The sequence below is a fragment of the Brassica oleracea genome, chromosome C4, assembly GCF_000695525.1.
Source record: "Brassica oleracea var. oleracea cultivar TO1000 chromosome C4, BOL, whole genome shotgun sequence".
Classification (NCBI taxonomy): domain Eukaryota; kingdom Viridiplantae; phylum Streptophyta; class Magnoliopsida; order Brassicales; family Brassicaceae; genus Brassica; species Brassica oleracea.
The window spans coordinates 35,270,259-35,296,959 of NC_027751.1; the positions used below are offsets into that span (position 1 = coordinate 35,270,259).

Consider the following 26,701-nt stretch of genomic DNA (forward strand, 5'->3'; position numbering starts at 1 on the left):
CCTCTCAATTTTAACTTTTGGGTTGGAGTTGTATCGTCATTAACTAAATTGATTGACATGAAACAAATATTAGTAATGTACATGTACAGTGATGTTTCGGTGGTGAATTAAGGATCAAAGTACATATTCTTATATGCATATGTACATGTGTCAAAGAATCTGAAAATTGTGCATGTTTACCCCATCGTCATTTTTTCTCACTTTTGTGATGTATATAATCATCAGAGCACCTAAAAAAAAACAAAGACGGACAACTAATTGACGTTAGGCTACCAGTGAAGCATATACAATTTATGGAACTTAGGGTATAGGGTGTATGCCATACACCACTTGGATGTATCTTACATACATAAGACTTACCTCTTGTTTGCTCTAAACAGTTATACTTCCAAAGCATTGCTGAACTTATGATAAGCAATTCAGTCGTGCTCTGTTTTAAGAGGCATTAGTAAGTTTGATCTTGTGTACTCCGGTTTGGTTTGCTACAGACGACGACATTGTCGCAATCAAAACCCCAAAGCGTAGCAGCAATGCTGCATCATTTGATTCTGAAAGAAAAGAAAAACAGAAATCTAGTTTCACATGTAAAGTTTTTGCATTTGTCAATAAATAAACAAATCTTAAGTTTAAGAAAATAGAGCAAGATGTTTACCAATCTCATTATTAGATCTTCAACTCTCATCTCCAACTCTCCTATTAACATAAATACATGACGTTTCCAACTTCTTTAGTTGGGGAATTCCTCACCTCTGAGCTCGCCTGCTGATAGAGTCTCCAAAGCTCCCTGGGTAAGCATATGTTCATCGTTGGACGTTTTCTCTCTATGCAACCGAGACATAAGTTTCATATATCGATGTTTTCTCCCAAAAAAATGCTACGTTCCCAAAAGTCTGAACAAATCTCCTCACTATCCGAAAATATTTCCACTTTGAATACATTGCCACATTCAGATACACCTAGATATTCACCATTAATGCAATCCCAAGGCTTTCTGCAGATTGGTTTCTTGTCTCTTAACAATGTGCTAACTAATTGGTTTTATGTTTGAAGCTCATCTAGCTTAACATGGTATCAGAGCCCGATCCACGCAGTCCAACCCGATCCACATAGACCTGGCCCAAAGTTGGCCCTCGATCCTTGCCCAAACATTCCGAGATTGACGCTTAAAGAGCCATCATCTCGAGGGGGCGTATTAGGGACAAAGGTCTCACATCGGTAGTTGGAAGAAATCTTTAGTTGGTCTCCACTTATAACCAATTGGTTTTAGGCTGGAAGCTCATCTAGCTTAACACTAACCAAACCTCTGTGAGATTCTCTTGCTTCACATTAGCCAATACCTCATAAGAATACACATGAGAGTTTTCTTTACATTAAGATACATTTTGCAATTTTTGGTTTTTTATCCTTTAGCAACAGTAGCTACGTTTGATAATAGATCAGTCTCTTCTCTCTTTATCCTCACCAGTAAGATACTCGGATACTCTCCAATCCAGCTCACTGAAAAATAAACGCACTTGAGGCTATACAATCAATGACTTAGGTTTTCATAGAGAGAGGCTAGCTATAGTAAGCATAAAAGCTACACACAGGTTGAATATTAGAGAACCACCCCAAAATCAATCGATGCGAATATCTAATTCAAGAGCGACGTTGAAAGCTTCGAAACCCAAATAGCTGCAAACGGGTCTGGTTTAACGCGACACGTTGAGGGCAATGGCCACAAAAACCTTAGTGTTCCACTCCTTCATGGAGTAAAAGCTTGAATTCCAATTAGAAATACGCTGATGAGCAGTAACCAAAGAAGCAAAAGAAAGAAAACAACAGATTTTGGTGCTGATTATACAAAAAGCGGTTGGAATCAAAGCAGGCTCAATGCAAAAGTTACGCAATGGAGATGAAGGAAACATATGCATAGGGTAAATCGTATATTGACTTTTTGGTTAGAATCACATTATAGTTGATTTATTAGTACGTAACTATAATTTCACTGGTTTACTAATTACATAAAACTATTGTGTTTTTATATTACAGTAATTATTTAAGAAAAATCTGGGTTAAGTACAAAATGTACTCATGTTTTAATAGTTTAGATAGTATATGTTCTCTTTTTTATTCTTATTTTCGAAGAAATATAAAACGCTTTTTCTTGCCAAACTCCAGTATGAAATGTATTTTAGTTTTCATAGTTAAATAATTTTAATTATTCTTAAAATATAATTTATTTAATCTTTGTTTCGTCAATTCGTCAATCTTGTATCAGAGAAGCTTTGAGATTAGAGGATTGTTACCAACAGACGAGCGATAGAGATACGCCAGTGGTCTTGTAATGATGATAACTTGTCAGTGCGATGCTTTGGTCGAGATATTCAACGTGACGCCATTGATCATTGGTCTTGTCGCATCCATCTGCTTACGATTCTTGGCTCTCATGGCATTTGTAATCCCACTCCATTTTTATTCCAAAGTAGAGTTTAAATAATATATTTTCCAATTTTATTTTTATCTACTTCATGATAAAGTAAAAATGGATTATTCTAGAACAGAATAATTTTTTTATAAAAAATAGAGTAATGATTTTATTTTTATTCACTATTATATTCTTCACTCTAAATGCAGTGGAGTTGAAACAAAATTCAGTTACAACAAAAATTTACTTTATAATGGAAACAAAACACACGAGATTGTATTTACCTCTCTCGTTATTTTTGAGAAATAGGTGCTCTTACCAAACACAGTTTCGGCAAATTAGCAATATACCAATTCTAACTATTCAAACACTGAACAAAATCGATTATGACTCTGATATCCCTACACCCGAGCCATTTGGGAAAAACTTGGAGGAGTAGGCAACATTTTATAGGTAGATTCGCTAAGATATGATAACTGTCATAATATTTCCTCTTTATAAATGACTCTTTGTAATGAATTTCATCAGATGAAAAAACAAAATGTAGCTAGTTGACCGTGGAGACACAGACGCACTAGCCCAAGTTTGAACGCCTTTCTTCATCAATAAACCTCTCATTTTGAGAGTTTTCAACTTATTTCTAATTGAATCATGGAGACTAGGACGATGACTTGCAGGGGATGCCTTTGAAGAACAAGATGACTTTTTTATACTGCCAACATTGCGGCGTTCGAGCAGACTGACGATATCATCGCAGCCGCCGCCGACAAAGAGGATCATCTACCCGAAGGTACTCGTATTCACAACTCACCATTCACCGTCAATCAACAGCTCCTTCACAAGGTAGATGCTTTACTACTCACAAGAGAAGGTAAGAAGCGGCGGCGTAGCAGAGATACATACCGAGCTTGTGGTAAGTCAGCTTAAAAACTCTCTCCCAATATCGAGCTCTTTAGCTATATCTTTTCATGCTTGTGACCCACGAATATAGTGAGATAGGCACGAGTTTGTATGTCAGATTGGTAATGTCAAGGGGGAGGCTACAACTAGTGAATAAAATGTGCATAAACTGAAACAAAGCTTTATAGTATTTTGCTCATTTGCTGTAACCATTGATCAAAAAGCTCTTCAAACAACATCTTGTTTTGCTTGTGATGCAAAGATATGTTACTTTCACGTTGTTTTCACACGTAAAAACATCTCCAAAAGAAATTATATAATTTCAAATATAGAGTTTTGGGCTCTTCAAAAAGGAACTTTAAAACTTCAAATTTGAAATTTCATCTTCTTATTTGTATTTTGGTCTTTACAATTACAAATCACATATATAATTCTTCAAATATTTTCTTGTTTATCATTTTAATCTTCAAAATTTTTATATTTCATAAATATTTCAAATTAGTTTTTATAAATTAATTTTTTTACACATAAAATATAAAGTTTCACAACTCAAAATTTTAATTTTGAAATTTAATCTTTTTATTTGCATTTTGGTCCTTACTATTACAAAACACATTTATAATTCCTAATTATTTTTCTTGTTTATCATTTTAATCCTTAAATTTTATATTTCATAAATATTTGAAATTAGTTTTTATAAATTTATATTTACACATAAAATTAAACAATAAATTTAAAATAAAGTTTATAATATTTTAAAACTAGAATTAGACAACAAGTATATTACAAAAGAAACTTAATATTTCCTTGTACTTTAATATTTTAAAATTTTAAAATATAATTTAAAATATTTTAGAAATATAATTAAACAACAAGAATATGGTATTTTGCTTGTAATTTAATATTTAACTATGTATTTGTATTTATAATTTTATATTTTACTGTAAGATTTTATTAATTAATATTGTTGTAATATTTATATATATATATATATGTGTATGTTATTTATGAAAGTTATATGAATTTATATTAACAATGATAAATATAAAGACAATAGTGCAAAATACAAATAATTTTGAAGTTTGGTTTGAAGTTTTGTTTTTGAAAAAAATACTTTCAAACTTCAAATATAGAGTTTTGAAAACTTCAGAATAAAATTTTTTTTTGGAAATGTTTCAACCAACAATGCTCCGAAAATAGAGAATCATAAGCTAACACACAAACACGCACAAAAGCACAAAAGAAAGATAAAATCTTAGGTTTGTTTAATACAACACTTAAAAGCATTGAATTTAAATAAAATCCATAAACATATATAGACGATGATAGAGAACCCAATAACTAACTATACATGGATCTAATCAGCTGCCATAATCAAAGAGGTAACCTCATTCAAGAGCTCTTGTCATGTGCACATTTATCTTTCATAGTCTTCAGCATCTCTTCATATTTTTGACATTCAAGTTCATTGGCATGCAACTTCTTCATCTTCTCTTGGGTTCCCTTCTTAGTCTCAGAAGGCACCTTGGTCCATTTCTCTTTGAGAAAATCCAAACCAAGAAAGAAAGAACTTTCATCCCAATCAGTAGATTCTTTCTCAACAAGTGGTGACTTGTCCATATCTTCTCTTTTACTACCTTCTTGAGTATTATTCTTACCCTAACGTGGAGTGACCAAGTCAGGCTTCTTTGTCAATCCCCTCTCACTCTCCTTTGATTCAACAGCTATCCCATCCGCTCCCCAAATAGCCTTTGATAACTGAAAGCACTTTTGTTGATGTGGATTCGAAGCAGAAGCTGCTTGTTCACCGCTCTTCTCTTTGGCTTTATATTTTCTTTTCAGATTACGGATCTTGTCCTTGAACTGAACCAAGGTAACATCGAATCTAAAAGAACCCTTCATTGATTGGTAGAAACTGCGCTAATATTTCAATGGATTCTCCCCTTTGGAATCAATTACACCTTGTAACAAAACAATCTCATCGTTCTCACTAAACACTCTCGCAAAAGATGGTGTATTAGTTCCTATCTTCCCACCTTGTGTACAAATTTTCTTGGCTACATTCGAACTCGCGTTGGTTGAGAGCCGCTTCTTCCCTGTCAGCTGAGACTCGCTGGAACCACAGACATCCTTCTTGGAACCAGATCTCGGTGGAGGATCTTCGGGTTCGTCTTCTTCTGAAGAAAAGATGGTCTGCAGATTCTGGTCTTCTTCTTCAGACTCTACTTCTTCCTCGCCGGCGCTTGAAGATGGGGATGATGGTGGATCTTCGAATGGGTGGTTTTAGTATAGGTGGTTTAGATTGGTTAAGGGCTCTGGAATGTCCGGTTTATTTGAGATTATATTTAAGATGTAAACCAGTTGGTTAATCTTGGTTTAGCTATGTTTACGATTGTATAAGAATCAGTTGTAACAAACTTTATCATTAATGAGAATTTGAGTTTACATCATGAAAGCTAAAATGGTATCAGAGCATTTTCCGCGAAAATCTCATTGATTTAGATCAAATTCTTCGATTCTCCTCTCTTTTTCCGTCGAATCTCACCTCATTTTGTTGATCGGGAGCCGATTCTGTAGCTGATTTGATCTCGGAAGCATCCAAATCACCTTTGCGAATCTCTCCGTCTTTTCAAATCGTTATTCGAGCTCCAATCTTCTTCAATGGCGAAACAAGGACGAAAAGCACGAGGACGAACACCGATTTCACCAGATCGAACTCCGATATCAACTCCTATAGCTCAGAATGAAGTTGCGGTCACTCCACACCACCAGTCGACGAACAATCATGATCGTTCGCTTCACGCAGCATTTCCGATGAAGAAGGAATCATACGACAACGTTCACAGTCCGTTCTTTCTCCATTCTGCCGATCATCCAGGTCTATCAATCGTTACTCACACTCTAGATGGAACGAATTACAACAACTGGTCGATTGCTATGAGAATGAGCTTACATGCGAAGAATAAGCTTAGTTTCGTAGATGGATCTCTTCCTCGACCTGATTTGGATGATACTTTGTTTAAGATCTGGAGTAGATGTAATAGTATGGTGAATGCTTGGGTGTTGAATGTAGTGAACAAAGAGATCTATGATAGCATTCTTTACTATGAAGATGCGGTGGAGATGTGGAATGATCTGTATCTGAGGTTTAGAGTGAGCAATCTTCCACGAAAGTACCAGCTTGAACAATCAATCATGACTCTAAAACAAGAGAATCTTGATCTCTCGACGTATTACACGAAGAAGAAGACATTATGGGAACAATTGGCTAACACCAGAACTACCACAGTGAAGAGGTGTAATTGCGATCATGTGAAGGAGTTGATTGAAGAAGCTGAGACGAGCAAATCATTCAGTTCCTTATGGGTTTGAATAAGAATTTTGCAAACATTCGAGGACAGATTCTGAACATGAAACCAAGACCAAGCTTGACAGAGATTTACAACATGCTTGATCAAGATGAGAGTCAACGTTCTGTTGGAAGTGTATCAAAGAACTACTCTCCTTCTGCGTTTCAGGTTCATGCTTCTACACCTGTTGAGCAGCCGCATACACTCTTGGCTCAGACAAATACTCAGAAACCTCGGTGCTCTCATTGTCACAAGATTGGACATATGGCAGATAAGTGCTACAAGCTGCACGGGTATCCTCCGGGTTCTGGTCCCAAATGGAAGAAGCCGCAGACGATTGGTTCAACGAATCTTGCTCAAGTTGCACCAGAACTGCAGGCAGATAAGCCAGATTACTCAAAGGAAGAGATGTCCAGGGATCAGATACAGCATATGATTTCTTATCTTAGCTCCAAGCTCCATGTTTCATCAGTTGAATCCTTACCGGATAAAACTTGTTCCTCGACTTCAACCTATGTACCGATGATCTCACAGGTCACAGGTACATTCCTTGATCTATATTCCAAATCTTATTATGACATGATTGTTTCTTCAATATCTTCAGAACCGGTTGTGTCTCTTAGAGCTTGGGTATTAGATTCAGGGGCTACTCATCACTTCTCCCATACTAAGGACCTTTATGTAGAATATAGAGCCTTAGAACAGACCTATGTTACTCTACCAAATCGATATACGGTTCATATAGAGGGCATAGGATTCATTCAATTAACTGATGCTATCTCTCTACATGATGTTCTTTATATTCCTGAGTTTAAATTCAATTTGATCAGTGTGAGTGTTTTGGCTAAGACTTTAAATTCTAAAGTTAGTTTTACTTCTGATCAATGGTTTATTCAGGAGCTTACAAGGGAATTGATGATTGGTCAATGTAGTCAAGTTGGAAACCTATATGTCATGGATTTCAATAAAGATAATCAGTCTGTTTGTTTACAAGGTATTTCTACCACTTGTTCATTTCCACCTGCTTGTTCTAGTTTTACGATTGATTCTACAATATGACATAATAGATTGTGTCATCCCTCTGATTCTAAAGTTGATGTACTTTCTGATTTGTTATGTTTCAAAACTTTAAGAAATGAAAAACAAAAACATCACGTTTGTCACATTTGTCATCTTGCAAAACAAAGGCATTTACCCTTTAAATCTCGCAATAACATTTGTACTTCACCTTTCGAACTTGTTCACATTGATACATGGGGTCCTTTCTCGGTTCCTACTAGTGACGGGCATAGGTATTTCTTGACAATAGTCGATGATTATAGTAGAGCTACTTGGATTTACCTTATGAAGAACAAGTCTGATGTTTTACATGTTTTTCCGGGATTAATTGCCATGATTGAGAATCAATACAAAACGAAAATACAATCAGTTAGGTCAGATAATGCACATGAATTGAAGTTTACTGAATTGTTTCTTGCTAAAGGTATCATTGCTTATCACTCTTGTCCTGAAACACCTCAACAGAACTCTGTGGTAGAGAGAAAGCATCAGCATATATTGAATGTAGCTAGATCTCTCTTGTTTCAGTCAAACATTCCATTAGAGTTTTGGGGAGATTGTGTGATGACGGCTGTATTTTTAATCAATAGATTACCCACTCCTGTGCTTGAAAACAAATCTCCTTATGAGAAACTCACTAGTAAAGTCCCTGATTATCATTCTTTGAAGAGTTTTGGATGCCTATGTTACCGTTCTACGTCTCCTAAAGGTAGAAATAAGTTTGAACCAAGGGCTAGAGCTTGTGTTTTCTTAGGCTATCCTAGTGGATATAAAGGGTATAAGCTACTAGATATAGAGACACACGCCATTTCTATTTCAAGGCATGTCCTTTTTCATGAGGATATTTTTCCTTTAGCTACGTCTAACATCAAAGATGTGACTAAAGATTTCTTTCCTCATTTTTCATTCACCTGCAACCCCTGATGAAGTTCCCTCTGGAACTACATCTTCTGATGTGCATTCTCATTCTGATGCATCATCTTCTGAGACTTTGGTTTCTTTCGAATCAAGGTCTCACAGACAAAAGAAACCTCCCAAACACCTGCAGGACTTTCATCGTTATAATACTACCTCCACTATACCATTCCCTATATCAAACTATATTTCTTATTCTCTATTATCTGAGCCTTTTCGTGCCTTCATTAATACAATCACAAAAGATTTCGTTCCAAGAACGTATTCAGAGGCCAAGGGACATAAGGTTTGGGTTGAATCAATGGGACTGGAGATTGGAGCTATGCAGAGAACACATACGTGGAGTATTACAACATTACCTCCTGAGAAGAAAGCAATTGGTTGCAAATGGGTGAATACAATCAAGTATAAGGCTGATGGCACAGTGGAGAGACCTAAATCGAGACTAGTGGCGAAGGGTTATACGCAACAGGAAGGATTGGATTATGAAGAGACATTTTCTCCTGTGGCTAAACATACTTCAGTTCGTATGCTTCTTCTTCTTGCAGCTAAGATGAATTGGTTTGTGCATCAGTTGGATATATCCAATGCTTTCTTGAATGGTGACCTTACTGAGGAGATTTATATGAAGATTCCGCCAGGATATGAAGAGATTACAGGTGAAGTGCTTCCCAAGAATGCAGTCTGTAAACTTCATAAGTCCATTTACGGGTTAAAGCAAGCCTCGAGACAATGGTTTCTCAAACTTTCTTCTACATTAACTGGTATGGGTTTCTCCAAATCACATTCAGATCACACTCTATTCATGAGGTTTAAAGATGACGTTATCATGGGAGTGTTGGTATATGTGGATGACATACTTGTTGTGAGCAACAGTGACAGTGTGATCAGAAAGTTTATTGACGAGTTGCAGTTACATTTTAAACTTCGTGATCTTGGTCCAGCTAGATACTTTCTAGGCTTGGAGATTGCGAGATCATCACAGGGGATTTCAGTCTGTCAAAGGAAATACATCTTAGAGCTTCTTGATACAACAGGGTTTCTTGGTTGCAAACCTTCATCAATACCTATGGATCCGGGTGTTAAACTTTCACTGGAAGAAGGTGTTCCGCTTCAAGATTCTTCTTCTTACAGGAAATTGATTGGGCGACTGATGTATCTCCACACGACAAGACCTGATATTTCTTATGCAGTTAACACATTGTGTCAATTTTCTCATGCTCCTACAGATATTCATCTCACTGCAGCACACAAAGTCTTGCGGTATCTGAAAGGCACTATTGGCCAAGGGTTGTACTATCCTGTAGACAACAAGTCTGATCTACGAGGGTTTTCTGATGCTGATTGGGCAGCATGTAAAGATACTCGACGTTCAGTTAGTGGCATTTGTATGTACATCGGTGATTCTCTAGTATCATGGCGTTCTAAGAAACAAGATACAGTTTCTTGTAGTACGGCTGAAGCAGAGTTTCGAGCAATGGCGTTGGCTACTAAGGAAATGATTTGGTTAGCTCGGTTGTTACTTGAGTTCAGAGTTCCATTTCATCCTCCTGCTCATTTGTATTGTGACAATACCTCTGCACTTTACATTGCCAATAACTCTGTTTTCCATGAGCGGACGAAATGGATAGAGTTGGATTGCTACAAGACCAGAGAAGCTATTGAGAGTGGCTTTCTTAAGACCATGTATGTGAAGACTGGGAATCAACTAGCTGATACACTGACGAAAGCTTTACATCCCGCACCTTTCCGAGACCTCATTGGCAAGATGGGAATGAAGAACATCTTCATATCTCCATCTTGAGGGGGGCTTTTAGTATAGGTGGTTTAGATTGGTTAAGGGCTCTGGAATGTCCGATTTATTTGAGATTATATTTAAGATGTAAACCAGTTGGTTATTCTTGGTTTAGCTTTGTTTACGATTGTATAAGAATCAGTTGTAACAAACTTTATCATTAATAAGAATTTGAGTTTACATCATGAAAGCTAAAAGGTGGTGATTGAGGTTATTTGCAATTGTACTGTGATTTGGCTTTTGGATTCTAATTAGTGGTGAAGCTTTAGAGCTTTCAGTACAAGAAGTCAAGAACTCACTCTTAGCAAATTTAAGAAAGATTTCGACTTAATTCAGGAAGACTCTTCGGTTTGCTTAATCTCCAATTTAAGTTAAACTTATTAAAAGCAATTACGTATTTATGAAAAATGAGGAAGAGTACCATCTAAGACAAATTTAATTTGGTGTTTAAAAAAAAAGACAAATTAATTGTAATATTTATAGGTGTGTTTCAAAGAAATATAAAACGTTTTTTTTTTCTTGCCAAACTCGAATATGAAATGTATTTTAGTTTTTATAGTAAATAATTTTAATAATTCTTTAAATATAATTTATTTAATCTTTCTTTCGATTCGGTGGTGGCTTCTACAAAATCCGCCACCCATATCACCCCAATCTGTATCAGAAGCTCTGAGCTACGAGGATTGTTATTTGTTACCAACAGACAAGAGATAGATAGAGATACGCCAGTGGTCTTGTAATGATGATGATAACTTGTCAGTGCGATGCTTTGGTCGGGAAATTCAATGTGGCGCCATTGATCATTGGTCTTGTCGCACCCATCTGCTTACGATTCTTGGCTCTTTCTCTCTGGTGCTTTCGATGATCGGGTTGGATTTGTGCCTCCTGTGAATTTCTAACTATCTAAAGCGGTTGTCTGTTCTGGAGGATAAGGGGTTCTTGATCTTGTGCGTCTCATTCAAAACTGGTCAATGCCTTCATACATATCCAAGAGCGAGCTCAGGCTTCCTGAGGAGCCTGATCATGATTTCTGTGATGTTATAAACCAAATGGTTTCTGTGTGTGGGAACGAAATTTAGGAGGTTTGGTTTCTGAGGAGCCTGATCATGATGATGAGGTTGATGCAGAGTTACCAGATGTCACGAATGCTTATGCAACTGAAGATCCTCTGAAGAACCTTGAAATGAAATATTATGAGCTTAATGCTGAAACCATTGTTAGAATCTCTTTACAAACACTATCTTCCTGCATGATTTGTTCGTCTTTACAAATACAAACACGCACAAAAGCACTAGAAAGATAAAATCTTAGGTTTTAACACAGCACTTCAAATTAAGGCATTGAATCTAAATAAAACCCATAAACATATATAGAAGATGATATTGCGATCGTAGAGCCATTGCATCTGAAAAGAGAACCCAATAAACTACATATATGGATCTAATCTGCTGCCATGATCAAAGAGGTAACCTCATTCAAGAGCTCTACCTTGTCATGTGCACATTTATCTTTCATAACCTTCAGCATCTCTTCAAATTTTTGACATTCAAGTTCATTAGCATGCAACTTCTTCATCCTCTCTTGTGTTTCCTTCTTAGTCTCAGCTGGAACCTTGGTCCATTTTTCTTTCAAAAAGTCCATACCAAGAAAGAAAGAACTTTCATCATCCCAATCAGTAGATTCTTTCTCAACATATGGTGACTTCTCCATATCTCCTCTTTTAATAGCTTCTTGAACATTCTTACCCTTACGTGAAGTGACAAAGTCACGCTTCTTTGTCACTCTCCTCCTCTCACTCTCCTCTGATTTGCTGTTAGAACTAATGGCAGATTCAAAAGCTATCCCATCAGCTCCCCAAATAGCCTTTGACAACTGAAAACACTTTTGTTGATGAGGATTCAAAACAGAAGCCTGTTGTTCACCCCTCATCTCATTCCTTGTATATAGTTTTTGCATATGACGAATCTTGTCGCTGAACTGTCTCAACGTAACATCAAAGCTAAAAGAGCCCTTCATGGATTGGTAGAAACTGCGCTTATTTTTTAATGGATTCTTCCCCTTGGAATCGATTATACCTTGTAGCAAAACAATCTCATCTTTCTCACTAAACAGTCTCTTGTCAGTTCCCATCTTCCCACCTCGTGTACAAATTCTCTTGGCTACATTCGAGCTCGCGTTGGATGAGAGACGCTTCTTCCCTGTCAGCTGAGACTCGCTGGAACCACAGACATCCTTCTTGGAACCAGATCTCGGTGGAGGATCTTCGGGTTCGTCTTCTTCTGAAGGAAAGATGGTCTGCAGATTCTGGTCCTCGCTGGCGCTTGAAGATGGGGATGATGGTGGATCTTCGAATGGGTGCTTGAGGTTATTTGCCATTGTAGTGTGTGATTGGCTTTTTGATTCTAATTAGTGCTGAAGCTTTGGATGTTCAAGAAGTCAAGAACTCGCTCTTAGCAAGTTTAAGAAAGATTCCGACTTAATTTTGGAACTCATAATTTTGGAACTCTTCGGTTTTCAAATCTTTATCCAATAGGGTTATTAACTTTAAGTCAAACTTATTAAAAGCGCTGACCTATTTTTGACAAATTTAATTCTGTTGACAAAAAAAAAGAGAGACAAATTTAATTATAGTTAAATAATTTTAATTATTCTTTAAATATAATGTATTTAATCTTTGTTTCGGTTCGGTGACTTCTACAAAATCAGCCACCCATAACCCTCATCCTGTATCAGAAGCTTTGAGCTACGAGGATTGTTACCAACCCACAGACAAGAGATAGAGAGAGATACGCCAGTGGTCTTGTAATGATGATGATAACTTGTCAGTGCGATCCTCTGGTCGAGAAATTCAACGTGACTCCATTTGATCATTGGTCTTGTCGCACCAATCTGCTTACGATTCTTGGCTCTCTCTCTCTCTCTCTCTGTTGCTTTCGATGATGATTGGGCCGATAATGCTATTCGTGATTCTGAGCTTCAATCACAAGGTAGATGCTTTTACTAATCACAATTTTTAATTTCCGTACCTGATGTTGCGTCCAATTTGTAGAGACAATTGGACAAGGTAAGAAGAGACGTAACAGAGACAAACAAAAAGGTGGTTGTTTCGAGCATCCATCGTGGTAAAAGAGCAGTAATGAATATGGCTATATCTTTCCTTGCTTGTCACATAGCTGGAGCACCGGTTCATGTTTTCCCAAGATTCAAGAAGAGATGGGTGGAGAGATCAGCTGCTTGTCCTGTTGAAGCACGGACTATGTTTAGTGCTGATGAGATTGTTTCTGCACAGAGGTTAGAAGAATAAGCCGCCTCCAATTGCTGATATGATCGGTTTTGTTTTGCCTCCTGTGAATTTCTAACTATCTGAAGCGGTTGTCTGTTCCGGATGATAAGGTTCTTGATCTTGTGCGTCTCATTCACAACTTGTCAATGATAAGGTTCTTGATCTTGTGCTTCCTACTCGTGTCTGTGTAACGTCTATTGTGATTGTAGCTATAAGGATGCTTTATAACATCAATTGTTTCTGTATGTGGGAACGAAGTTTAGGAGAGGTTTGGTTTCTGAAGAGCCTGATCATGATGAGGTTGATGCAGAGTTACCAGATGTCAACTGAAGATCTTCCGAAGAACCTTGAAATGAAATATTATGAGCCTAATGCTGAAACCACTGTTAGAATCTCTTTAAACACATTTTGTAGGAATCTGAACATTTTATGAAACACTGATGATGTTGGGACTTCATCCAGGAGGGGAAGAAGAAGCGATAAGCAGTAGTAGTTATGCAAGAAAAAGCCTAACCAGGTCCTATGAGACATCATTGGAATGTTCTCCATCAGCAGATCATCATAATCTAGCAGAGGGAACTTGTATACGCGGCTCATGCGGATTACTACATTCTTTTACGTGTTTGCGCTCGGGTCGTTGAGAGTGATTGTAGGAAGAGTAACTTGGATTGAGGAAAGGATTGATCATGTTTTGCATCGAACTCAACCTTCTATGACGACATTTTTGTCATAGTCTAGACAATCTTCTTCTTTTTCTGTTTGATTCACACAGAAATTAGTGTGTGAACAAAGACAAAGAAATCTTGAAATTCAGATCGTGACAGAATCGAAGAAACACCCAAATTATTGAAAATGACCAAATGGTTGCAAAAGAAACGAAACAGAGGTTTGCTACTCTGCAACCATATAAAAAAAGTACATACACAACAACAATCAAGAAACGAACGAATTCGCTATTACACCGAAACTGTAGCAACACGAGTTGTTGTCGCCACTCTTTTGCCTCCAGCTCCAACACCATTCTTCTTTAACGGATCAAACTCTTGCACACCAAATGGACTCCTATCACGTTCTTTGTTGCTTGATCTCCCACCCACTCGATCCGTCGATTCAGCTGAGTTCGGTTCCCACGAAGAGGACGTTGAGTAGCCCTTACGTTGCACCACACAGCTACTTCCCGTAATACTGTTGCTTCCGGAAGATTCTTGATCCTCCATGTCCTCCAGCGAAGAACCACCTCTCTTAACAGTCACGTACTTCTCAAAGCTTGGCTCCATTAGATCCGCTTTCTTCACTGCTGCTGCTGATGTGAAATTGTTGAGCTCGCTTCTTTGGTGTTTATTCGTAGTGGAGTTAAGGTCTGAGACTGCTTCAACGATGGAGCAGGCTTTGGACATAGATGAGCTGATGGCATTGACGTTGACACTCTTCTGATGAAAGTTTTGAATGTCTTCTAAAAGCAAAGCTGCGTAAGATGCTGGTGCATTGTTGTTGTTGTTGTCGATGTTGTTTGAGAGCAATGCTTCGGGACTGAAATCGAAATCACGGGACTTCCTCAATGATCTGCTCCTGCTCATAATCTGAGGCTTAGGGATTTCAGTTCCTGACACCACTATCTTACACTCTTCCACTGCCTCTTGCTGCTCCTTGGTGACACGACTCGGGCTTGCGCTTCTGCGGATTGGAGCTTGAGTTCCCGTTTTAGCATTCATCTTCTGAAACACAAACATTATAAAACAATACAATCCAATCATACCAGGTTCTTGATTGTGAAACATCTGTTTCTTGAACATCAACAACATTCATCCCAGCAATACTGAACACTTGATTGGATTCATTACCTGACCCTGAGGTTGTGGAAAGGCCAAAGAGTTGGGATCAATCTCTCCCAATGGGTTCCTCCTGTAGGGAGAATGTTCAGTTTTCCTCCTGAGCTTCGACGGGGAAGGCTGAGCGTTGCTACTTGTGTTAACCGCAACTCTCGCCGGAGACTGAGCTCTAGGAGACGCCGCTCTCGCCGGCGACTGTGACCTCGGAGACGCCACGTTTCTCTTGACAGTAACCCGTTTGATAGACGCCTCTGCGTTGTTGTTGCTCTTCTCCATAACCAAAGAAGCCTTATCCGTTGCAGGAACCGAGACGAACTTGGCAGGTCTATTATTGTTACTCGAATTTACAGAACTGCCACTGCCGGCGCACGAATTAGGGTTAGGGTTATTTGTCTCCGATCTTCTTCCCGGAGATCTGCTTACTCGTCTACTTCCACTTCCCCTCTCCCTACTTCCCGATCGGTAGCTCTTTGAATCTTCCCTTTCTCTGCTCGGAGTCCGTCTCCTCCGCTCCCGAGGCGACTCTCCGCCGCCGCGTTGGCGCTGCCGATGGATCCGCCGCTCGGCTTCTTCCTCTCCTCCGTCTTCCGCATCAGCTTCGTCGGCGTCACCGTCGCGGCTCCGCTCGTTCTTGTCGAAATCGAAGCTCCTCTTGGATCCGGAGTATCTCCTGGTTTTCGCCGCGGCTGAGTTGCTCCGGCTTAGCCTCCCGCATTGAATCAGTATAGCATCTACATCGGCTGGAGTCTGATTCGTAGTACCGGTTGATTTCTCCTCGGAAGCAGTTGAATCCTCCGGATCTGTCGTCGTCGTCTTGGATCGCTCATGGCTCCTCCGATGTTTGATCACGAACACTTCTTTCCTCGGGTTGATGTTTTCTTGTATCTCTGCTTCGTTCTTGGGTTTTGATTCTTCTACTTCGAGCTTCTTCGCCTGTGCTTCAGTCTCTGGTTTCAGAGGTTTATCAATTGCCGACTTGTTCGGATCTGGGGATACTCCACTTGGGGAAGATGATGATGGAGAAGCCTTCTTGCTGAGGCAGCAACCCATTTGAGAGAGAGAGTGTGTGAGAAATTGGATTGATGAGAGAGAAGACAGAAACGAAATTCAAAACTTCAAATTCTGAGGAGAAGGAACATTTTAAAATGCTTTTAGTGGCAGATAGATACAGGTCGCTTTACTTTATTAATATGGCTACTTACTTTCTAAAATTACACATAGCTCCCCCCAAACACAAAATCGCTCTTCAGTACTAGTGAGTCTTCAGAGCATATCATTAAAAATCTCATGTTCTCAACTCATATATAACTAAGAAAAACATTAAATTTATCAAACTGAGTATTTTAAAATTATAAGATATATTGATATAAGTTTTTAATTATTTGAAGATATCAATTACTAAATATTTATATTTTATATTCATGCGTAGATTTAAGTTAAACATATGCTCTTATTGAACTATACCCAATCTGTGGACTATATTGAAAGTTTTGGAAATTTTGAGGTGAATTGAAATAAACTTTTTTGGTCAAAGAGAGGTGATATTTGAAATTTTCAACAGTTGGGCTACAAGAGAGCCGTTATCCGTGTAGAGCGAGAGACACGGAGGAGTCGATGATAAGGGTATTTTTCCCACTTTGTCTTTTGAACTCCTTTGTCCAAAGGAAAATCATTTTTTAATATTTCAAAACAATCTTTATTTAATTATGTAAATTTAAATTTTCTAACGGCTAAATGCATGTTATGTGTTTTTTGTCCGATTATGAAAAAGAATCTGGGGATGATTTCTATGGTAATTAAATATCAATGTTATTCAGTGACAATTGTTCTACAAATAGACAATACTGAACAACACACACATTGACAAAAAAAAAGAACAAACAACACATTTTTGGTTTATTTCTATTTTTAAATAACAATGCCTGGTTAGGAACTAGCCAAAGAACTATGGTGGTTTGAAATAAACCAAAAACATAAGAGGCAGTGTGGGCATTCTGGTTTAATTTTGGGTTTGGTTTGGTTAATTTATGTTTGATTAAACTGCAACAATCTCACCCAAACTAAATTTGGTTTAGTTCAATTCGGTTTAAGTTGGTATGGTTATACAGTGATTTTGTATTAGTTGTGTTAGAAATAATTTAGTAAAAACTAGAATATGAAAGTCTAGTCGTATGAAATTTATTGTAGCTAAAAATCCATTCATTAAAATCGAACTATTCAACTAAGTAAACACTTATAAGAACTAAGAATTTGAAACATTTATTTATTGTCGTATAAAACATCAGGGTTAGAATTAAAGAATATATATATATAGAATGTTATACATTTATGATATTAAAATTAAAATTTGAAAGTGAAGAAAAATATAGATAAACATGGCTTTTAGTTAAAGATTCCACAGAATCCTCATTGTATAATACAATTATTAATATAAAATAAATACATTGGTTTGTTCGTTTGGTTTTCAGCGAACCAAATTATTTGGGTTGAGTAAAACTTCAACCGATTGAGTTATGTATAAAGTATGGATTGAGTTGAGTTAAATTTAAGACACTTGTCATTTTTAAGACACTTGAATATTAATTTTTAAAGAAATAAGTTGGTATGTTTCAAAAAAAAAAAAATAATAATTAGTTGGTCCTTCTGAATATACTTCTGAACATACAGTAATATAGTAGAATTTTCATTGAACTACTTGTAAAACTAATTATTAATGTACACAAATATTCTTATTTTTTTCTTAAATAGAAATTACAGAGTTACGTAATGTGACTAAAATGTACATAACTTAAGCGGTTGAAGGTTTACTCAACCCAAATACTCAAGTGTCTTAAAAATGACACGTGTTTTAAAATGTGATTTTGCAGTTTTTGTTGAAAAAATGCGTTTTTGACAAGAAAATGCGTTTTTGCGTTTTTTGCAGAAAAATGCATTTGTTGTTTTGGCGAAAAATGCATTTTATGGTTTTGGTAGAAATATGATTTTGCAGTTTTGTCATTTTTTGTGAGTGACAAAATGATATTAGGTTTATGAACGTAATTTGTGAATTATATAGGGGTATAATAAACTCATCCATATGAATCATCTAGATAATTTGTAATTTAAAGTGTAAGCAAACAAAACTTTCATCTCCATCCAGATAGTTCATCTGGATGGTGAAACAAAAACCCCCTAGATTAGTTTAAGGTTTAATTAGACTTTGACTCGCACATTCGTGCCGATATATTTTTCATTTTATAAATGTATACATTTGATATTATCGTAACCATTTTAAATATATGATTTACATATGAGTGTTATATATTGTGTAACTTTATAATCTTATTGTTTAGGTTTTTTGTTCATCATTATTAATATATAGTGATTTGTTTTATACTTTTACTTTATTATTCAGCATTATTAATATATAATAAATTTTTAATGCATTTTAGACATACTAATATATTTTTGAGTACAATACAATAAATTTACAATCTGAAATAATCAAAGAAAAAATCTCTTTTTTAAACACAATATATACAGTTTGCATTCAATACATTTTTAAAATTTATTTAGTTATACTATAGAAAGAATATTTATTCAATATAATTCATATTAACATGTTGTGATTAAAAATTAAATATCTATCATTTTAGTATATTACGGGATTTTGTAAATAAATATATTGTTTTGTTTAATTAATTTAGCCATATTATATTGTTAAATTTTCTATATAGTAGCATCTACGATATTATTTTATTAAATTGTATCGATATAAGATATTTTGGATGTTATGGTATTATGTTCTATGATTTTTTTATTAAATTAAGATTTCAAAATATACTACTTTTGATTTTTACAATAGTATTTGTTTTTGTGTTCCATTTCAAATTAGGGAAATTATCAAAATATCACATTGATAGTACCACTTTTCATGTTTACACTAACCACTTTTACCTTCACTTTTAATGAATGGTAAAAAACATTTATTACCCTACGGTTAATTAATCTACAATTATAGTTTACGGTTTAGGGGTGGGGTAGAATTTTTGCAATGTTAAATGTAAGATCCAAATAAATATATAAATAAATACTTTAAAAAAAATATATATTTTAAAAATAGTTTCAAAAATAATTTTCAATTTTCAAAAAGGAATTTTGAAAAATAAAATCAAAAATAGAAATTGCACCCTATAACCAACAAAAAACAATAATTCACAAAATAACCAAATATCCTTCCTCTCTCTTCCTTTCTTTCCATCTCTCTCTACCCTCTTTCTAACAAATTAATTTTAGTTTTTCTTTTGGTTATTTCACCAATTCACCCAAAAAACTAATTCAAAAAATATTAAAAATTTCGAATTTGAAAAAATATAATTTGAAAATATAATTTGAAAATATATTTTTTTTTAATTTATTTATTTAAATAATTATTTATTATTATATATATATAACAATGTCATAAAAATATTTTACCAATTAATGAAGAAAATATTTTTGAAAATATTTCTGTAGTAGTGGTAAACATGAATAACTGTACCAAGAAAGTGGTAAACATAAAAATTTCCCTTCAAATTATTACACATGGAATCTATGATTTATCTTTTATAAAATTTGGAATATTTTCACTTTGAGTTTAGAATATTTATTTTCAAAATCGTATATTTGGTCAAAAATATTTTGAAAAGTACATAAATATTTTGAGTTTGAATATTATATGACTTTTGAATCCTTTTTGTTACTAAATTAATGCATTATTTATAAAAAAATATTTAAAATTTTGGTAATATTTTTACATTTTTCTCAACAGGTTTGTTATAATGATTGTATATTTCTTTAATGTTTATGATTTCAGTTAACACAAAATGCAATAATACAATGTTTTAGGCACCATTGCCGAATGATAAAAAAACACTACTTGTAATGAAAAACATAGAAATACCAGTAAATATCACAACATAAAATGTAAAAACAGATAAGCTCACTCTCAATAAATTTGTAGTTAAAATCTGATATCTTATTTTGTAAATAACACATGAACTAAAAGTTGGCTATATTATTATATTTTGTATATAATCATTTTAGATAATATATTGTTCTGAGTTTTAAATTAATTAAAATAATATATAGTTGTAGATATAAAAGTTTAACATATGCTAATTTTTTTTTGTGTAAAATATACCTAGTTTATGAATTTTAACCCTTTTTAACGGGGAATGATAGTTTATTTTATTTATTTAAATTAAAACACTTTTAAAATAAAATAGGTTAATTTACCAATTTTATATAGTTTTATTTTATTTAACTCATATAGTACTTTTATTTTAATATAGTATATTATGAAATATTTATAAAAATAACAAAGAATTTTTGTTTTTTGTTTTATAATAAAAATTTAATTAGTATTAATGTATAATAATATTATATTGCTAATTACGAAATTAGTTATAGCAATATTTTATAAAAGTATTTAAATTTTTTGATAAGAATTGGTTATATTTTTCCTCAACTGATTTTGTTTTAATTATAATGAAAAGTTAAATCTATATTTCCTCAACAGATTTTTTAGACTAAAACTAATCATTATGTCAATTGAATTTAACGGTATTGACCAAAACCCCGGTCTGACCACAAATTAATGTCTCAAAATGTTAACAGATCTAAAATAGGAAGAATGTTTAACGTCCCAAACAGAACAATGATACTAGAAGAGAGCGTAAAAAGGTTCTTATGTTTATGGCCAGTGTCTAATACAAAGCCAAAGTACGCCCTTAAGTTTCGGGACCCATACTGACATATATGATAGATTATGTTTCTTTCTACCAACGTCAAAAGGAGAGAGAGAGAGATGCGACGAATGACAACATATAAAAATCAGTGGAATGAAGCGACTTCAAACGTCGCAGGTTTTAGAGATGGGTCGGGTTTTGGGGGAGAGACCCACCACTGCCTTCACCATGATCCCCCATTTCTTGCACATCTTCCGGGGATAGTATCTTTATGTACCAAACGTTACTCACAAATGACCTGCACCACAATTCCACACATGGCTAGTTCACAAAAAAATATCTTAATAATTGTAAGAAGAAGAATAGAGTAGTTTTTGAACATACTCCCAGGGGTCATCGCCAAGGAGAAGAATATCATTTTCCTTGTCAACGAATACAAGCTGCCAGCCTGATCTAAGGGGGTCTTCCAACAACCCTTCGATAGCAAACATCTTCCCTAACTCTTCTCGCAGCTCATGATAGCTGCTGAATCGGGAGATGTCTAGTGATCGCCCTACCGAACCTGATTTATAAACCTGCATTATTTTTATTTTTTTTTGTAAAAACAAACATCAGTATTATTATTGAGACCAGTGGAGAAAGAACCAAAACCAGCCCCACCTTTACAAAGTTCTTGGTTTGGTTGGAGGGGTTTATCTGTCCAACTCCATGCAACAACTCATGAGTTGTGTCTTGCATGCAGCTGTTGTATAAGGAATTCTCAAACCCTGAATCCGCTAGTGACATTGGGTAAGCTTCCACATCTCCTCCTGATGAAGAAGAAGCAAACCGAGGAACCGTGCTTGGGAGGAATAGTCCAGATCCAGGATCAACACCGAATACAGAAGGATTCACGTTGGCACTTGCAGGTTCTAGAGCAAGGCTTTTCCCAGCGTACGCTTGTGGTGGAAGTGACAACGGTTCAGAAAAAGTGTTGGATGCTTTTGGAGACCAACCCTCTCCTATCAACTGCTCAGGCAGTGCAGACTGACCGGTTATAGAGAAGTTCAAAAGATTGCTGCCATGTCCAGACCCCGGAGAGGCAGAGTTTTGTTGAATCGGACTAGCTGTCGTTGCAAATTTGTCAGTAAAATCAGCTTTCATGAAGGAAGAAGGAGAAGGCATATCAGAGTGCTGCTGCCACTGTTGAAGTTGACCGTTTTGCATTTTAAGAGCATTAAGATATGCATTTTGGTCCACCGATTGCTGCCCACCACCACCAGCTGGTTGCTGCTTACTAACTTCTTGTCGCTGAGGAAGATTCTCACACATAATCTGAGTTTGAGCATGCATGAGATGGTGCTGCTGCTGCTGTTGAAGCATCAAATCAGAATTGTGGGAAGCTGATTGTTGAAGATACTGGTGGTGAGAAGGAGGAGGCTCTTGCAACTGGACAAACTGTTGTCTGAGAGGATCTCCGCCGCCCATGTTCTGTAGTCCAGCGGCCAGCATTGCTTGGTATTGCTGATTATTATCAGTCCCGAGTTGAGCGAGATCCAGCCTTTGTTGCATCCATGGAAACAAACCAACAGATGGATAATTTAGGGGAAGCAAACCTTGCTGCTCTCCTCCACCACCTCCCCTCAGCCATGGTAGCCCACTTCCCAATTCACCCCTTCCATCTGTAACACCACAGTGATTCAAGTTAATAGCTACTAAAAGTTTAGGAGAAGAGACAAATGGTGGATGGATACCATGTAAGGACGAGGTGCCAGCATGCCAAGGACGTTTGAGCCTGAGAGGAAACAGAGATGGATACATGGGGAAGGTAGTAAGAGGCTCAATCTCCCATAAAGAAACCCTTGGCTGTCTCTCCCCTGCTGTCGATTCATCCCAACCGACCTACACCAATAAATGCATTGGGACTAAATCATCATCAGTGTTTCTTAAAATGAAGTCACGTGGCTTGATAATGGTACTACCTTCACAGATCGCCAATGAGAGTTGGACCAACGAACAGAATCCAGATCACTGATACCCGTTATAGTACCCATGTACCTGCAGAGTGTATCTGTCAGAACTACATGTTAAAAGTAATGATAATAGTTTTGAAGATCATCAATCACCTGCGGACACTGGACTCTTCAGTCTCAAAGAGCATGCGGAAGCGCATCCCAACTGAGATACGGGTGTGAAAAACGGCTTTGATGTACTTGGAAAGTTGTATCACAAACTCAGATTGGCTAGCCCTGCAACCACAAACAGAGAAAATCAGTATGGTATGGGAGAGAAGAGTATGGGATGGAGGTAGAAGAAGAACCTTGGATGAAAGAAAACAGTAAAACAACTGTTGGTTGCAGAAGCATGTGCAGCAGCAGCTAGGAGTCCAATATGCATGCTATCACTTGATAAAACAGATGATGGTACTATCGTCTGTGGACGAATGGCTCTACGTATTCCCAAAAACAGTTGATTCTTTTCATTCCTGACAAAACAAGCAAGTAAAAATAGGGTTTAAAGATGAATAATAAATGATATAATCCACAAAGTGAATGCACCAAAGGAAAGAAAATAAAACCTTATGAAAATGACAGAATCTCCAGCTACTAGTCGCTTAGCACTAACAAATACACTCCACCCAGTAGTTAAGAGATGCCGTTTGGGTTGTCCTGCATGGTTAATAAAAAAGAATAAGGATTTAAGTCCAATATAAGAACACAGAGCAGCTCCAGTGTCTCCAACTTCACCAAACAAGTTTAAAAAGCACATTGCTACTTCAGAACATGACAAAATGACAATCCTAGTAAATTTTGTTAAAAACGTACTTTAAAAAAAAAATGTCATCCAATGTTTAAACCAACCGAGATAGAACCTACCACGAAAGATGTGCCTAAATTTCCATTCAACATCATGGAGGTCCCTTGCGAGCAGTTCTTGCGCTGGTGGCTGCAGTGAGTAATCCTGGAATCAAAAAGGTATTAGATATTATTCACAATTGTTCCGCAGGTTAAGCTAAAGAAAAGAAAAAAGAAGTGTTACACTACCAGTGGAGGAAAAACTTTCTCAGCAGCGCGTCTAGGAACAGAAAATCCGCCATGAGTACTAGTATCACTAGCTGTGAGAGTCTTACAGAAGTAATTGCTAGGTTGCTTGCTCGGTATCCCCAACTCTATCGGTACAAATGTTTCCTTCTGCTCCTCCTATTTACCAAAACACCCAACTCTAACGTTTTAACTTGTAAATTGGAAGCAAAAAAACAGCAACTCTAGGTTATAAAACACATACCGGTGTCAATGGTTGAAGTGTCATTTGAGCATAGACTTCATCCGTCTCCACATCTGCCTGAAATAAAGTAGAAAAACGAAACCCCATACTTACAAAGCACACTTTATAAAAAAAAATGTAAAAATTGAAGGTGGAAAGGGACAGGGAACTAATTAACTACGCACATGCATTGTAACGTTATGGAGCTGGCAAATCAATTGCGGTGGTAGGCTTGGGTAATTGGGTATGTGACCATCAACTTCCTTATTAGTTGTAGCAGCTACCTACAAGTAAGTACACTTCAATTTTAATGGAAATGCCCCAAAATATAAAACAAGTAAAGAAAAGCAAAGCAAAGCTCCTCCATACTTTTAATCTTCTTTGCAACCAACAACACTCACAAACAAATCTCTAAACCCAACCCAAAAAAAAGTCTAAGAACCTGTTCGCTGTGACCCTGTGGAAAGTAGACAACGCGGCTTCCAGATGATGGAAGAGATACCAGTGGTCCAGCACAAGCATGCCATAGCTCAGAGTTCAGACATTTCTCTCCTATTAAGACACACACACACAAGAACTAAGAAACATGTCCAGAAAACAAAAAAGTATGAAAAAAATCAGAGACTGAAGTTGAAACAAAACCTTCGTGACTTTGTTGAACCAATCCAGATGTTGACAGCTTCATCGTCGTCGAGAATATTCAAGATAAAACAAGGTACTACTAACTTTTGAAATTAGTAAAATTTTTTTTAAAAAACCCTAATTTTTGTCTCCGTACAAATCTAATTTCCTTCACTTCCAGCTACTATAGCAGCTATAACTCTTCAGTTCCAGAAGAAGCACAAACTCGTCTTTCTCCATCTCCTTTGTTCCTCCCCCACAACCATTAGACTTTTAGACAAAGCTTCTTATTACCATAAACCCCAAGAAACCAAGAAACTGAATAAACCCCATTTTTTTTTCTTAAAACCAGAGTATGTTGCTTATCATCTTCAAAGCTTGAATACTACACGGAGCACACTAGACGAAACCAAAAGGTAGCTAAAAGACCACCCCTTCTCTCGCGAGATCTTTGTGGAGAACGAAAGAAGAAAAAGAAGACAAAAGACAAATCTCTTCTACCACTTAGCTTTCTCTTGGGCATTAGACTAAATCCCTCGAAGCAGTACCATCACAGACACTTTGGCTTTCACAACAGAAGAGAGAGAAATATGTGTCAGAGAGAGAGAAAGAAGAGTGCGTGGGGGGTGAAAGTGAGTGGTTTTCCTCTTCTTCTTATAAGGGACCCGACCCGACCCGACCCGGTTCGAACATGAGCACAGTGGAGAAGAAAGATGAAGAGAGAGAGAGAGAGGGTCCTACTAACGAGAATTATGAGAGGTGGTGTCAGTACCTGAGTGACCTCTTTTCATCGTTGGATTATGCTCTCGAGATCTTGACCGTTGATTAACTACTATTTGTTATTCTATTTTATTTTCTTATTACTTGGATTCGCTGAAAAGGACAATCAATTATACTATAGTTTTAAAGAGAGAGAGATAGACATGTCATAAATGTTAGCTTTCTTATTTTTTTATTTTTTATTATAACATTTTCTCCATCTATTGATGAATGAAACACCAGATACTCCCATAATTTGTTTTAACTTTTAAGGATATACAATACTTTATATTATCAAAATAATTCAATTTTTTTTTTGTTGGAGCTTATTTTGCAAGATCCGCGTTGAAAATATGGTCAAAAGCTGCTCTATTTAACACATTGTAATAACACTTCCAATTTTATTATATCCAAAAATTAAAAAAGTGATAAAATTTTATATGGAGCTTATTTTGCTAGATCCGCGTTGAAAATATGGTCAAAAGCTGCTCTATTTAACAAGTAACCATTGTAATAACACTTCCAATTTTATTATATCCGAGAATTTAAAAAGTGATAAAATTTTATATCCACACAAGTAAAATAACACTGACATAAGATAAATTATTAAAGAACGGATTCTTATAAGGAAGTATAAGAGAAGTTATGGTGCGAGATACAAAACATCTATTTTTTTTTTTTATGATGCATAATGTTTTTTTTTAACGCTGATTTATTACGATCTTACAATTATGATATAGGAAAGATTACATAGACGATTCGACAACCGACAATACTACCTGCCTTATGAAGACCTACGTCTAACTGCATCACATGAGCCGTCCTATGAAGA

The 26,701-nt window shown here is 36.1% G+C and overlaps 4 protein-coding genes and 2 pseudogenes across 5 annotated transcripts; 2 read left to right on the forward strand and 4 right to left on the reverse strand.

The window, feature by feature from the left end:
* Positions 1-4,642: 4,642 nt before the first annotated feature.
* LOC106342894 lies at positions 4,643-5,583 on the reverse strand (annotated as a pseudogene).
* A 385-nt stretch (positions 5,584-5,968) lies between these two features.
* Positions 5,969-6,679, forward strand: LOC106338752. Its single transcript, XM_013777654.1, has one exon. The coding sequence runs from the start codon at positions 5,969-5,971 to the stop codon at positions 6,677-6,679; it is 711 nt and encodes a 236-aa protein (XP_013633108.1).
* A 5,187-nt stretch (positions 6,680-11,866) lies between these two features.
* Positions 11,867-12,802, reverse strand: LOC106338753 (mediator-associated protein 1-like). Its single transcript, XM_013777655.1, has one exon. It carries the CDS (start codon positions 12,800-12,802, stop codon positions 11,867-11,869), a length of 936 nt encoding a protein of 311 aa, XP_013633109.1.
* Positions 12,803-13,149: 347 nt separating this feature from the next.
* On the forward strand, positions 13,150-13,976 carry LOC106342624 (annotated as a pseudogene).
* Positions 13,977-14,535: 559 nt separating this feature from the next.
* LOC106342623 (uncharacterized protein At1g65710) lies at positions 14,536-16,677 on the reverse strand. The gene is made up of 2 exons (XM_013781612.1): positions 15,551-16,677; positions 14,536-15,424 (listed from the first exon to the last, which is right to left on the reverse strand). Exons 1-2 carry the CDS (start codon positions 16,586-16,588, stop codon positions 14,666-14,668), a joined length of 1,797 nt encoding a protein of 598 aa, XP_013637066.1. The 5' UTR covers positions 16,589-16,677; the 3' UTR covers positions 14,536-14,665.
* Positions 16,678-21,152: 4,475 nt separating this feature from the next.
* Positions 21,153-25,744, reverse strand: LOC106342431 (auxin response factor 8). 2 transcript variants are annotated; one of them, XM_013781360.1, is made up of 14 exons: positions 25,132-25,742; positions 24,932-25,041; positions 24,675-24,773; positions 24,511-24,567; positions 24,270-24,425; positions 24,102-24,186; positions 23,804-23,894; positions 23,546-23,710; positions 23,352-23,474; positions 23,208-23,283; positions 22,980-23,127; positions 21,907-22,907; positions 21,631-21,821; positions 21,153-21,544 (listed from the first exon to the last, which is right to left on the reverse strand). In XM_013781360.1, the coding sequence occupies exons 1-14, from the start codon at positions 25,172-25,174 to the stop codon at positions 21,427-21,429; spliced, it is 2,463 nt and encodes an 820-aa protein (XP_013636814.1). In that variant the 5' UTR covers positions 25,175-25,742; the 3' UTR covers positions 21,153-21,426. The 2 variants fall into 2 exon arrangements, with proteins under 2 accessions (XP_013636814.1, XP_013636813.1); XM_013781359.1 differs by having other exon boundaries at positions 21,907-23,127; positions 25,132-25,744.
* Between the last annotated feature and the right edge of the window lie 957 nt (positions 25,745-26,701).